The sequence below is a fragment of the Desmodus rotundus genome, chromosome 11, assembly GCF_022682495.2.
Source record: "Desmodus rotundus isolate HL8 chromosome 11, HLdesRot8A.1, whole genome shotgun sequence".
Classification (NCBI taxonomy): Eukaryota; Metazoa; Chordata; class Mammalia; order Chiroptera; family Phyllostomidae; genus Desmodus; species Desmodus rotundus.
In genome coordinates, this window is record NC_071397.1 from 61,896,711 (window position 1) to 61,910,290 (window position 13,580).

General features: G+C 34.8%; 1 protein-coding gene across 4 annotated transcripts in view; it reads left to right on the plus strand.

Annotated features, from left to right (window-relative positions):
• The window catches only part of CEP57L1 (centrosomal protein 57 like 1), an 86,942-nt gene that overhangs the window by 39,652 nt on the left and 33,710 nt on the right, over positions 1-13,580 (plus strand). For all 4 annotated transcript variants that reach the window (XR_006654187.3, XR_008425508.1, XR_006654188.3 and 1 more), the window contains 6 exons: positions 4,418-4,534; positions 5,545-5,622; positions 6,100-6,186; positions 11,562-11,639; positions 11,757-12,001; positions 13,308-13,452. Coding sequence is in view for 1 of the 4 variants with exons in the window: in XM_045188662.3 (XP_045044597.2) it covers positions 4,418-4,534; positions 5,545-5,622; positions 6,100-6,186; positions 11,562-11,639; positions 11,757-12,001; positions 13,308-13,452 (750 nt within the window). In the remaining 3 variants the exon portion in view is untranslated. The remainder of the gene's footprint in view (positions 1-4,417; positions 4,535-5,544; positions 5,623-6,099; positions 6,187-11,561; positions 11,640-11,756; positions 12,002-13,307; positions 13,453-13,580) is intronic.

Consider the following 13,580-nt stretch of genomic DNA (forward strand, 5'->3'; position numbering starts at 1 on the left):
TTAAATTATGAATTCAGTTCATTTAACAGATATAAGGCTACTCAGATTTTCTGTTTCTTGTGTCTCTAGTGCTATTCCTCATTTATTCCTGATATTAATAATTTTGTATTTTTACTTTTTAAAATTACTAATTTACAGTATCACATTATCAATTTTATTGATCTTTTACAAAGAACAGTTTTTATTTTTAAAATTTTGTTTCATTTCTACTTTATTATTTCCTTTCTTCTACTTACATAGGATTTAATTTGCTCTTTTTTCCCTAGCTTTATATGTTGGAAGCTTAGATTATTGATTTTAAAACTTTTTTGTTTCTCTTTATATAATATATTTTCTCAGGAAAGCTACCAATTTCCCTCCAGACAGTGTTTTACTAGCATCCCAAAACTTTTGATGTTTTGTATTATTATTGTCATTCAGTTAAAAATATTTTCTAACTTCTCTAGAGATTTCTTTTAAAATTGAATTGACTTCTCTTCCTCTTCCTGGTCTCCCTTCTCCTTCATTTTAGTAGCTGCTCTAAGGGTTAAAATATGTATTCTTAACTTAACCACAGTCTGCCATAAATTAGTGCTAAAACACTTTACATGTACTGTAAGATCCTTGAGATAGTGTACTTCCACTTACCCTCCTTTGGCTTTACAGTTTTCGTACATTTATATTTATATATATATATATGTTAGAAAGCACAATACATGTTATTATTTCTGCTTTAAATGGTTGAATTCAGTTCCTGAACCCAGTTTCCATGTGTGTGGGTGGGGGAGGTTATAAGGGTGTCCAAGACTTCAGCTCAGTTTTAACACTACCCAGAGGTAGCATCAGATTCCACAGGTTAAACGTTCAGTCCTGCAAGTCATGCTGCCCCCACTCGCCAAACTTCAGACTCCAGTCACAAATTCAGATTGTTACACGAACTTGTGACTGACTTGCTGTAAATCAGAGGTTCTCTTGACCGCCTTCACAGATTCAGTTAATTTGCCAGAATGAATCTCAGAACTGAGAAGAACATTTTACTTACTAGATTACTGGTTTATTACAAAAGGTTATAACTCAGGAACAGTGTGGTAGAAGAGATGCATAGGGCGAGGCATGGAGTTTCTATGCCCTGTCCAGGCACCACCACTCTAGCTGGGTGTGGATCTGTCCTTCAACCTGGAAGCTCTTTAAACCCCACCCTTTTAGGTTTTTGTGGAGGTATCATCACACAGGTATGGCTGATTTAATCTTTGGCCACTGGCATTTGATTCAACTTCCAGCCTCTCCTCCTTCCCTAGAAAGGAGAGCATAAGACTGAAAGTTCCCACCCTGTAATCACATGATTGGGTCTCCTGATGACCAGCCCCTATCCTTAGGTGCTTTCCAAAAGTCATCGTAGTAACGAAACAAAAGATACCTTTACTGCTCTCAGCACTGGAAATTCCAAGAGTTTTGGGAGCTGTGATTCAGGAACTGGATGAAAACCAAATCTCATTATCATAATGATCAATTATTCTTTAAAGGATGTTAAGAAACAAGAAAATATATATTTACCCATATTTTTACCTTTTGCAGTGCTTTTTATTTATATAGATTTGATTTCCATCTGGTATCATTTTTGTTCAGTCTGAAATACTTCCTTTATAAAAAGTATGCTGGAAATTCTTTCAGTATACGTTTGTCAGAAAAAGTCTTTATTTTTCCATCATTGGTGAAAGATATTTTCACTGGATGTAGAATTCTAGGTGACAGCTTTTTTTGAATCAGTTCATTAAAGATACTGTCTCAGTTGTCTTCTGGCTTTCATGGTTTTTAATAAGAATTATCTTCATTCCTCTATGCATAATGTGACGTTTCTCAGGTTCTTTTAAGATTTTCTCTTTACCATTGGTTTTTAACAATTTGATAATGATGCACTCAAATATGGTGTTCTATTTATTCTGCTTCAGTTTGTTCTGGGATTCTTCAATCTGTCAATTAATATTTTCATCAAATTTGGAATATTTTTGGCCATTATTCTTCAAATAATTAACTCTTGTTTGACCTCACTGTCCTCTCCTTCTGTGACTCCAACTAAATGTTAGACTATAGGTCACCAAGACTGTTTATCAATTGTTTCAGTTTTTTAAAATATTTTATTGTTGATGCTATTACAGTTGTCCCAGTTTTTCTCCCTTTGCTCCCCTCCACCCAACCCTCTCCCCCACTTCCACAGTCAAACCCTACGACATTGTCCATGTCCACAGGACCTTCATATATGTTCTCTGACTAATCCCTTTACCTCCTTTCAATCAGCCCTGGCCTTGCCTCTCCCCTCCCACAGTTGTCAGTCTGTTCCATGATTCCAGGCCTCTGGTTCTATTTTGCTCATTAGTTTATTTTGTTCATTAGATACTTCTTAAAAGTGAGATCATATGGTATTTGTCTTTCACAAACCTGCTTATTTCACTTAGCATAACAGTCTCCATTTCTATCCATGCTGTTGCAAAAGGTAGGAATTCCTTCTTTCTTTCTGCTGCGTAGTATTCCATTGTGTAAGTGCACCACAGTTTTTTTATCCACTCATCTACTGGTGGGCTCCTAGGTTGTTTCCAACATTTGGCTATTGTGAATCGTGCAGCTATGAACATTGGAGTGCATAATTTCTTTTGAGTTGGTGTTTCAGGATCTTTTAGGTACATTCCCAGCAGTAGAATTGCTGGGTCAAAAGGCAGTTCCATTTTTAGTTTTTTGAGGAAATTCCATACTGTTTCCATAATGGCTGCACCAGTCTGCATTCCCACCAATAGTGCACTAGGGTTCTCTCTTCTCCATAACCTCACCAGCACTTGTTGTTTTTTGATTTATTAATGATAGTCATTTTGGTGAGGTGATATCTTGTCGCAATTTTAATTGGCATCTCTCTGATGGCTAGTGAGATTGAGCATTTTTTCATATGGCCATGAAAAACAGATGGTCTATTGGCCATCTGTATGTCCTCTTTGGAGAAGTGTCTATTCAGGTCCTTTGCTCATTTTTTAATTGGATTGTTTTTGGCTTCCTGGTGTTGAGTCTTATAAGCTCTTTATATATTTTGGAGATTAAACCCTTGTCTGATGAAAGAAATTGAGGAAGATACAAATAAGTGGAAGCATATACCATGTTTATGAATTGGAAGAATAACATCATTAAACTGTCCATACTACCCAAAGCAATCTATAGATTCTATACAATTCCTATCAAGATACCAATGGCATATTTCATAGAACTAGAACAAATATCAAAAAAATTTATATGGAACCTAAAAAGACCCCAAATATCTTCAGCAATCTTGAGAAAAAAAGAACAAAGTTGGAGGGATCACAGTACTTGGTATCAAACTACTACAAGGCCATTGCAATTAAAGCAGCCTGGTACTGGCATAAGAACAGATACATAGATCAATGGAACAGAATAGAGAGCCCAGAAGTAAACCCACATTTTAATGGTCAGTTAATATTTGACAAAGGAGGGAAGAGCATACAGTGGAATAATGACAGTCTCTTCAGTAAGTGGTGTTGGGAGAACTGGACTGGTACATGCAAAAAAAAAATAAACTAGACTACCATCTTACACCATAAACCATAATAAACTCAAAATCGATAAAAGATTTAAATATAAGTTGTCATACATTAAAAGTCCTAGAGGAAAACATAGGCAGGAAAATTTCAGATACCTTGCATAGCAATATTTTTGCCAATATTATCCCCTAGGACAAGAGAGATAAAAGAAAAAAATAAACAAATGGGACTACATCAAATTAAAAGCTTCTGCATAGCTAAAGAAACCATCTCAACTGTATGGGAGAACACATTTACCAACAATACGTTGGACAAGAGTTTTGTGTTTTTTAATAGACTTTATTTTTCAGAGCAGTTTTAAGTTTATAGAAAATTGAGTGGATAGTACAGAGAGTTCTCATATACCCCTTGCCCCTCACAGTTGCCTTTATTATTAACATCTTAGTGTGATAATAAATACCATTATAAAACAGTACCCTGTACCTAGGTTTGCATATATATGTATAACTTTCCTTTTCTCTATGTTCTCTGTATGCCTTATTCCTCTGATAGCTGCTTTTCTGTTGTAGAGAGTAAGTCAATGAGTAGGCTTAGTCATCCTGTGTACAGCACTTTATTGAATACAGGTTTCACTAATGGTGGTTTTCTTAGTTGAAATGTTATATAAAGATGCACAGAAGCGTTTGTTCCATTGGTATTGATATAGCATAACTTTTTGCATATTTTCTTTAAAAATATTTTATTTTCTTGGTTTTTGCTCATAAGCACCTAAAGTAGGTGCATGTATGTACATGTTTCTTATGACAGATTTATATTGTGCTTTGAGTTCTCAGAAATTATATTATTCTTGAGCCACTGGCAGCACTTACCAAATTCAGGTTTGTTTTTATTCTTTCCAGGCCCAGCTTCAAAGGGAAAAAGAACAAGATCAGATGAAGCTTCAAGCAAAACTTGAAAAGCTTGATGTCTTAGAAAAAGAATGTTTTAAACTTACAGCAACTCAGAAAACTGCTGAGGTCAGCTTCCATCTATTTTTTGAAGTGGCGATGCCAGGAATAAATCTTTAGTATTAGGCATAATTGGCTCTGTATGAGAATATACAGTAAATCTTAGGTTTATAAAACTACTTTAACAACCTTTAGTAATCCAGACATGAATTCCTGCCTGTGGAGGTGAAAAGTTAATATATTCTGTCACAGCATGAATGAGCTTGCCTGTTGATGTGAAATTGTAATTTTGGCTGCTTCTGAGATGGCAGAACATTTTCATTTCAGATAATTTACCTAAAGGGTATTGAGAATATTGTCTTTCACCACTTGCATTTAAGTTAAGCCTATCCTAGATCCTGTCCTGAAATGCTCTCCTTTTCCAGCCAAATCCTATTCATTCCATAAGACTTTCTCCAGGTCCTGCTTCCTCGATGAAGCGGTCCTTGGGTTCTTCAACACTCAGGAAGCTCTTCCTTTGAAATAGCCCTGTCCTCCTATTCTGAACCACAGCAAGGATATAAGATGAAATACTTATATGTATAAGTACATACATGATCTGTGCCAAATCACATTCATTTCTCTGTTGTTTGTTCCATGTTTATTACTTTGACTTCCTAAATATAAGTTCTTAAATAACAAGGACCATATCTTATATATCTAATGTCTTCCTATCCCTTCCCTCCTCCAACTGTGCACATGAGGGACATTTATTATGATTTGTCTGTGTTTTTAATGAAACATTGATACCCCAAACTATAATTGTTTGACCTTCTAGACCTTTAATACACCCCCCAGAGTTTTGGTGCTGAAAGTGAATAATGCCTGTGCATGTACATTCTTTACTTTCCCTTTGTTCTTGTATGTAATAGCAGGTAAAGGAGCAGGAAGAAAGCCAAGAAAACCCTTAGTGTCTTTTGCCATTCCTTTTCCTTCCTTTCTGCTTTAATTTGCTATACCATTAATAATCCAGACTCCAAGGACTCTATTTGGAAAAGGAACAAAGGATATTTGGCTCTAGTTATTTTATTCTTTTGTAGGACAAGATTAAACATTTGGAGGAAAAACTTAAGGAAGAAGAACATCAGCGTAAGCTATTTCAAGACAAAGCTTCTGAGGTAAATAGAGCACTATATCATGTATCACAGTAAAACATATGTTTTATTATACTTCAGTTTCCTAACTGAAGTTTATATTCTAGACTCTAATTTCTGCGTCCTAGCTTGTTAGTTTTGTCTTTTTATGCTATAGTAATGAAATTCTCAATAAGTCATCCAGCACATTCATATACTTGAATGCATTGCCAAGAGGTCTTTTGGTGTTTTGAAATTTTGACAGAATAAATACACACACACACATACATAAACTCCTGGTTATAGATTGTTTTCAGTTTGGTTGATATGTATATTAAATTATTCATTCTCTTATAAACAGAAAATGACTATAATTACCAATAGATTTAGTGACTTTCATACACATAAAAATCGTATTTTGGGTTTCCTTTTTTTTTCATTAAGTATTTTTATCTTTATAAACTGAGACTTGATCTTTCATTGTAAAAATCAGTGTTATAAAGTTTGTCTTAAATATTGTAGCTTCAAACTGGACTTGAAATCAATAGAATTTTAATGTCTTCAGTATCAAATCCAAAACAATCAAAGGAAAAGAAGAAATCTTCAAAGGTATGCAAACATTTTATTTTTATTTGCTAATATTTATCTATTCACTCTTCACATTTATGCCTGTCCATTTCTAAAAATAATTTGAAGTGATTTATAATAAAAGACATGCACACTGCTGTGAAATGAAGGTAAAAGTGTGAATCAAGTGATGATGGGTTGGGGTGTAAGGACAGAAAATTTTGTAAAACCTCCATTGCACTTGAGCACAAAACCTAGTTGAGTTTGCTTGACAAGGAAAGCAAATAGGAGCATATAATGGGCAGTGTATATGTCTTTGTGAAATAAAAATAAACATTCTGTTTTTTCTAGAAAGATAAACATTTTCCTAGTACTCAACTCTCAGAGTAATGTATTTTGTGACACTTTATATTATAAAAGAGTCACTTAAGCAACACAATAGATGCAGACAACACAGTAAATCCTGGCAGCAGTTTTATGCAATAGATGCACAATAAAAAGAGTAAGGTATGTAGTATTAAATTATAGACCTGTGAAGTAATTTCTCTGAGTGGACTTATTATGATGTTCTTTTTATGCTCATATCCTTTGGCATTGCCTAAGTATAAGAATTGGGAAATTAGTGCTTTATAGATTGACCAATATTTTATTTAGATTAGTTGATGTTTTGCATAAATTGTATTAAACCTCCTTTAATATCTGTAATGGTAAGAAATTGTAATCCCTTTTAATCTTATGAGTCTGAAATTACAGTTTTAATGACCATTATTACTGTTTGTTCTATATACATGTAAGGAGTATTTCTGTGTGCCATTTGCTGTGGGAGTAGAGACACTTTCTGAGAATTCTGGCCACTGCCATAGGCTCACCCAATGGATACAATAATGGAGAGAACTTTATACTTAATTTTGACTACTCTTGTATTGCATGAGTAAGAGTTACTATGCAATAATCGTCTAGCTGTGTTTCTCATAATTTTTTTCTTTCAAAGAATTTGCAAACTATAATAATGAAAAACAATTTTCCCAGTGAAACACTTTGATTTTTTTTATTTCAATTTTTTTTTGCTTATTTTCTTCCTTAAATATTTGGTCTGTATCTTGTTTGTAAAATGAGATTAGAAGCTGCAAAACCAAATAAAAAATCACTCTAAGTAATTTGCCAGTGGAAAAATAATGAAATATTTTTATATTCGTTTTATGGCATCCTTTGATGAGTTAGTGGACTTTTTTTTTTAATTACTTATTTTGTTCAATTGCAGTACCTTTAACTGGAACATAATCAACAAAAGAAAATGCAAATTAAATTTTTTTTAACATTTTTCTATTCAGTGTAAAAGTAACAAAGGTAGAGGGGAAAAAAGGGTAAAGGAAATGAAGGAAAGGAAAAGTAGCTCTTACGGAAAAAAATACTAATTAACAGCAAAGGCACTTTATAAAAGTAGTTAGTTCCAATCCCAAATTCACAAGGCCTATGAGAATTAATGCTTCCCTTTAAAATAACGGCTGGGACAACATTGCTGAAGGTGGAATCATATCTTAGGAGACCTGTGTGTGAGTCCTGCTTATCTCACTGGCACTTCTTCTGTATCCTGAGTGGAGTTCATTCAACCCATGTATCTTGATTTGCATAGACTGCTGCCTCTAGGTGGTAAAGGTATAAGTAAGACAGGAATTTATAGAAGCCGATGAATAGACAAATGTTAGAGTAAAATAGAAACTTAACTGTGGTGTAAATGCAGTGTTGTGATTGTGCACAAGGAGTATGTGAAGGGATCATACAAGAAGCAGTATTAAAAGCAGCCTTGGAGAATTAATAGGTATTGATAGAGATGAGAAGTATATTATGGTTTGAGGACATAGTTGGTTTTTCCTCAAACTCATAGATAATTTCCAGTACTGAGGGTGAGGTAGCATCATGGTGAGAGTTAAAATGGAAAATATAGCTTGAGATGAAATTATAGCTGACCTTCAGTGTCATATTAAGAATTTTAACTCTTATTCTGTAACCAGTTGGGAAACATTGGAGGCTTTTGAGATGAGTAAAGACATGATTAGAGCTGTACTTCTAGATGGTAACTGCAGCAATGTGAAGGTAAGCTTGGAAGCAGAGTCAGTCTGAATATCATAAGCGATGACAGAAAACTTTCCTAGGAAGTTTTCATTCTTCTCTTAAAAGGTTAGGTGGTAATCAACCAGAGATCTCATTCAGTGTGGTGACTAGAAGAATTAACTTAAAATTCTTTTGCTCTTAATTATAACTGCTTGAAATAGCCTTAAACCAGGCCATTATTTTTCGTTACTTGAAATTCCTATTACTAAGATACAGAGCTTGAATGGTTGATTGTCCAAGGTCACCAAGCAACTCTTCAGTGAATAAGAACTGACCCAAAACTGTTGTGATTTGTCTACCTCTTAGTCATTTTTATTTCTTTAATTCTCTTTTTTTAAAAAAGTGAATGCTTATAATATTTATGATGTCTAAATTTCCATTTAGAATTGGGACATTTTTTTCCATTGTGGAATATGGGCATTGTGTTGATTATATTCTCTTGCTAAGGTGTTAGCGTATTTTGGACAGTAAGATGCCCCTAGATTTTAGAGGAGGAAAATAGGAAAAAAAAATTTTGGAGCAAAAAATGTGGTCCTGCTCCTGCCTTCTGTGACCCCGCTCCACTGCCACCCCCAGCTCAGCAAGCCAGGTAAGCTACATTCGGACTATAAGATGCACCCCCATTTTCCCCCCAAATTGGGGGGTGAAGTGCGTGTTATAGTCCGAAAAATACGGTAACTAAAGTGACTAATTTACCCCAGTTTTCCTGAGACTTTCCTTGTGTTCTATGAACTCCTTCATCATGGACAAATTGAGAAGAATGGTCCCCCTAGTTCAATCCCTCCAACAAAAATAGTGAAATAATGTAAATTACTCCTAAGAACTTACAAATGTAGTTTAATGGTATGTTTTTTTTAAATGTTTTATGAAAGAGTATATATATATATATATATATATATATATATATATATATATATATACTCTATATATATATATATATATATATATAAAACAAAAAATGTCTGCTTGAAAGGTAACAGTAAACTTAACTGTGATGTACTCACCACCCAGCTTAAGAAATGAAACATTACCAGCACTAATAAAGCTGTAAACCAAAATTAATTTTAGATTGTAATAAAGGATAAAAAGCATTTATTTGAGCAAAAAGGAGCTGCAGCCTGGGAGACACTGATTCAGGTAGCAACCTAAACTGTGTGTGTGCCACAGAAACAAAGGAGAGGCTGTCTTCTATAGCAAAAATTCCTGCCCATTCTCAATTAGGTTCATTTTATGTAAATGAGGTATCCAAATCGTGCAGTTCTGATTGTACAGGGCAGGTATCATTCTGTTGGTAGAAAGATGAAACCGAGGTTCCATGCAGTGACTGAATTATCAGCAGTCCCCAACCTTTCTGCTGCTCACCCCCTGCTGTGGAGGGGGCTGCGTGGGTGAGGTGGAGACGGGAGGTGGAGCTCAGGCTAGCTTTGCTCTGCTCCTTTAGGCGGAGGTAGCCCAGAGGGTTGGGATAGATGGCATAAACAAGCAGGGTGTAGTGCAGAAATGAAAGTTCAGTCTACAGTTCCTTTTTTATTTTTTTTAATTTTTATTTATTTTTTAGAGAGGTGAAGGGAGGGGGAAAGAGGAGAGAAACATTGAGGTGTGAGAGATACATTGATCAGTTGCTTCTCACACACCCCCAACTGGGACCCACCTGCAGCCCAGGCACGGGGCAGTCTACGGTTCTTTCTGGCATACAGAGTATGTGGGAAGCCCATCAGCAAATGGCTGCTAGACTTTTATTGTTTATAAAATTTGGGCCCTCAGTTAACCGTAGGAAGTCTGTTTCAGCAGATGAATTTCTTCTTGGGGTTAACGTCAAATGAATCTTTCTTTTCAGGGTCCACAAAGCCCAGCATATTCCCCTCCTAAATTGTATCCTCTCTACCCCTTCCCAGGGCTAGCCACAATTCTGATTTTATGTTTATCATTCACTGTCATTTATTAAAATAAATTACTTTGTCAAATAGGTATTTCCAAAAAACATATTGCTTTTATTAGTTATATTTTATTGATTATGCTATTAACAGTTGTCCTGAGTTTTCCCCTTTTGCCCCTCTCCACCCAGTAACCCCCACTCCCTCAGGCAATTCACCTATCTTTGTTCATGTCCATGGGTCATGCGTATAAGTTCTTGGCTACTCCATTTCCTATACTGTATTTTTACATCCCCATGGTTAAACTGTACCTACCTATTTGTACTTCCTAATCCCTTACCTCTTCACCCATTTTCCCAGACGCCCATCCCCTCTCTTTATCTTTAACCTTTGGCATTTTAATTATGATGTGTGTTGGAGTGTGCCTCTTTGCATCCGTCTTGTGTGGGACTCTCTCTGCTTCCTCAGCTTGCATGTCTATTTCCTTCACCAAATCAGGGAAGTTTTCTTTTATTATAAAAATTATAATGTTAATAGGTTTATATAACTTTGAACTTTATATAAATAGACTTAATTTTGTTTCTTTCCTTCAGCAATTTGCTTTTTGCACTCAGCATTAAGTTTATGAGATCCATCCAATTGGTTCATATACCTGTGGTTCACTGCATTTCATGACTCTAAAAGCTTTATTCAGTCTTCCTCCTTTCCTGTGGATTGTTTCTCACTTTTTGATCTCTATAATTTTATTACAAGAATGTTATATAAGGGGAATTATACAGCATGTAACCTTTTGAGATGGGCTTTTTCACTCAGCCAACTCCCTTGATAGCCACCCAAGTATTAACACGGTCTTTTTATTTCTTTGTAGTAGCCCATTTGATAGATGTAACACAGTTTAATCCTTCACCTGTCGAAGGAGAGTTTGGTAGTTTTCAGTTTTTGGCTATCACAAATAAAGCTGTGACGAACATTTGTTTGCAGTTTTGTGTGTAAAAATAAGTATTTATTTTTCTGGGGGAAATGTTGAAGAGTGAAATTGCTAGGTCATATGATAAGCATGTATTTAGTTTTACAAGAAGCTTCCAAAGTTGCTGTATTATTTTGTATTCCCACCAACACTGTATGAGTGACTCAGTTTCTTCACATCCTTGCCTGCATTTGGTGTCATCAGTAGTTTTCATTTTGGCCATTCTGAGAGCTGCATAGTGCTATTTCACTGTAAATTGCAATTTCCTGATGACTAATGATAATGCATCTGTTTATCTGTTGATTTGCCATCTGTATGTCATCTTCAGAGAAACCTCTGCTTTTTGCCTATTTTCTCATCAGATTATTTACTATTTGAGACTTCTATTTGAGGTTTGAGACTTCTTCATGTCATTAATGTCTTTTAAAATATTTTTGTTTATTTTTTCTCTTCTCAATATTTAGAAAACAAAATGTTTAAAAAAAGGACCACCTCAGCAAATTTATTCAAACTTTGGATCACTGCCTATTGTGGCTGAGAAGGTGAGAGCGGGGAAAAATGAAAATACTTGTTCAGTAAAATTCCTGCTTTGTTTTAAGTTGTATTTAAATGCCATCAGTCACTTGAAATTGTGCTCAGCTATTTGTTTTCCCCTAAAGTCTGCCAGTGCCAGCCATTCTGTACATGCAAGTATGCAAAACCTCCTGAAGATGATGCAGCATTATGGGCCACATATTCTTCAGAAACCTGCTGAAGTTACAGAGCCTAGATGTGTCTACAAGCCTACAAAAACAACTTCCCAGTGTAAAGCGGTACCTCCTGACTCAGAAAAATCTGTTTCCATTTGCGACAATTTGTCTGAACTTCTGATGGCAATGCAAGATGAACTGGACCAAATGAGTATGTAAGTATTTTTATTCTTTATCCAAAGAAACAGCAACGTATTTCGGAATCTTTTTTCCTTCTTAGTCTTAAGAACAGTGTCACTTATAAATTTTTAATGGCCTTACTCAGCCATTTGGACTTATTTTGATCTGCACATTTTTTGTCACTGATTTTTCATTGTATTTATTGATAGCACTGGATTTAAATTTTCATCTGTGTGTAATTACTACTGTTTCAATCTAAGGAGTTTCTGTATTCCCAAGATCTGAATATATACACCAATATTACCAACAGTCAAAAAATGGGTTCTGGTGATCTTAAATTATAACTCATAAAAGCTTTTGTAAGAAAAAATTTGTTTTTTATCTTTTAGTTAAGTAAATGATTTCATTTGACAAGTAGGAATGCAATTTCTTCTTTTAGACTCTGGCTGGTCTGCACTACAAGTTGAAACATCCATAGTAAACAAGATTCTGAATGGGATATATATTTTAAGTCCCAGGTTTAAATATATATTTAACAAAATTTCAGAAAATACGAGATTTGACTGGCCAGCTAATTGAACTAAGAGCAACATAGAATATGTAACTAGTTCTATTGACAATATTTTCTTGAGTAGGCTATCACCTAATTTAGAGATTTATCTGGCAAATACTTCTGTAGCTGGAATTCTTCCAAAGATCATCCTACATTAATAATTCCAAAGTTAGAACTAAAGAGAGTACTCTAATGCCTCTTTGCTAAGGACATCAGAATATTTTACTACATTTAGCTATAAATATCAAGAATTCAATGATCTCACCTTTAACTGGAACATAATCAACAGAAGAAAAAAGCAAACAAAATATAACCAGAGACTTTGAAGTTAAGAACAATCTAACACTAGCCAGAGGGGAGCAGGGAAAGGACAGTGGGGAGAAGGGTTTTCAGGAACTACTATAAAGGACACATGGACAAAACCAAGGGGGAGGATGAAAGCAGGGGAGGGAGATGGGTTTGGCTGGGGTAGGGTAGAGGGGTAGGGAGAAAATGCAGACAACTGTAATTGAACAACAATAAAATAATTTTTTAAAAAAAGAATTTAGACCTTTTTTAAAGTTAAGACCCTGAGTCTAAGATATTTCTAAATGTGTCTAATTTCACATCACAGGAACCTGTTTATATTTACCATAGATTTAATTAGATAGCCCTAATTATAGAAAGAGACTGTCTTAGAAGATTAATATTAACTGACTAAAATTTATCATTGAATTTTTTTGTTTAATTATGGCAAAGACATATACCATAAACTATAACAGGCCCTAATACTGGCTTTTCTTTCATAGAGAGCACCAAGAACTACTGAATCAAATGAAGGAAACTGAAAGCCATTCAGTCTGTGAAGACATAGAATGTGAACTGGAGCATTTAATTAAAAAAATGGAAATTAAAGGAGAACAGATTTCCAAACTGATGAAGCATCAAGACAGTGTAAGAAGGCTTTAGTAAAAGATTTTAATAAAAATATAATATTCCTGGATGCAGTGTTATATCTCTGTATGACCTTCTAAATTTGAGGTCTATATGTATGACTTAGTGAAAAGATAATAAACAGGAGT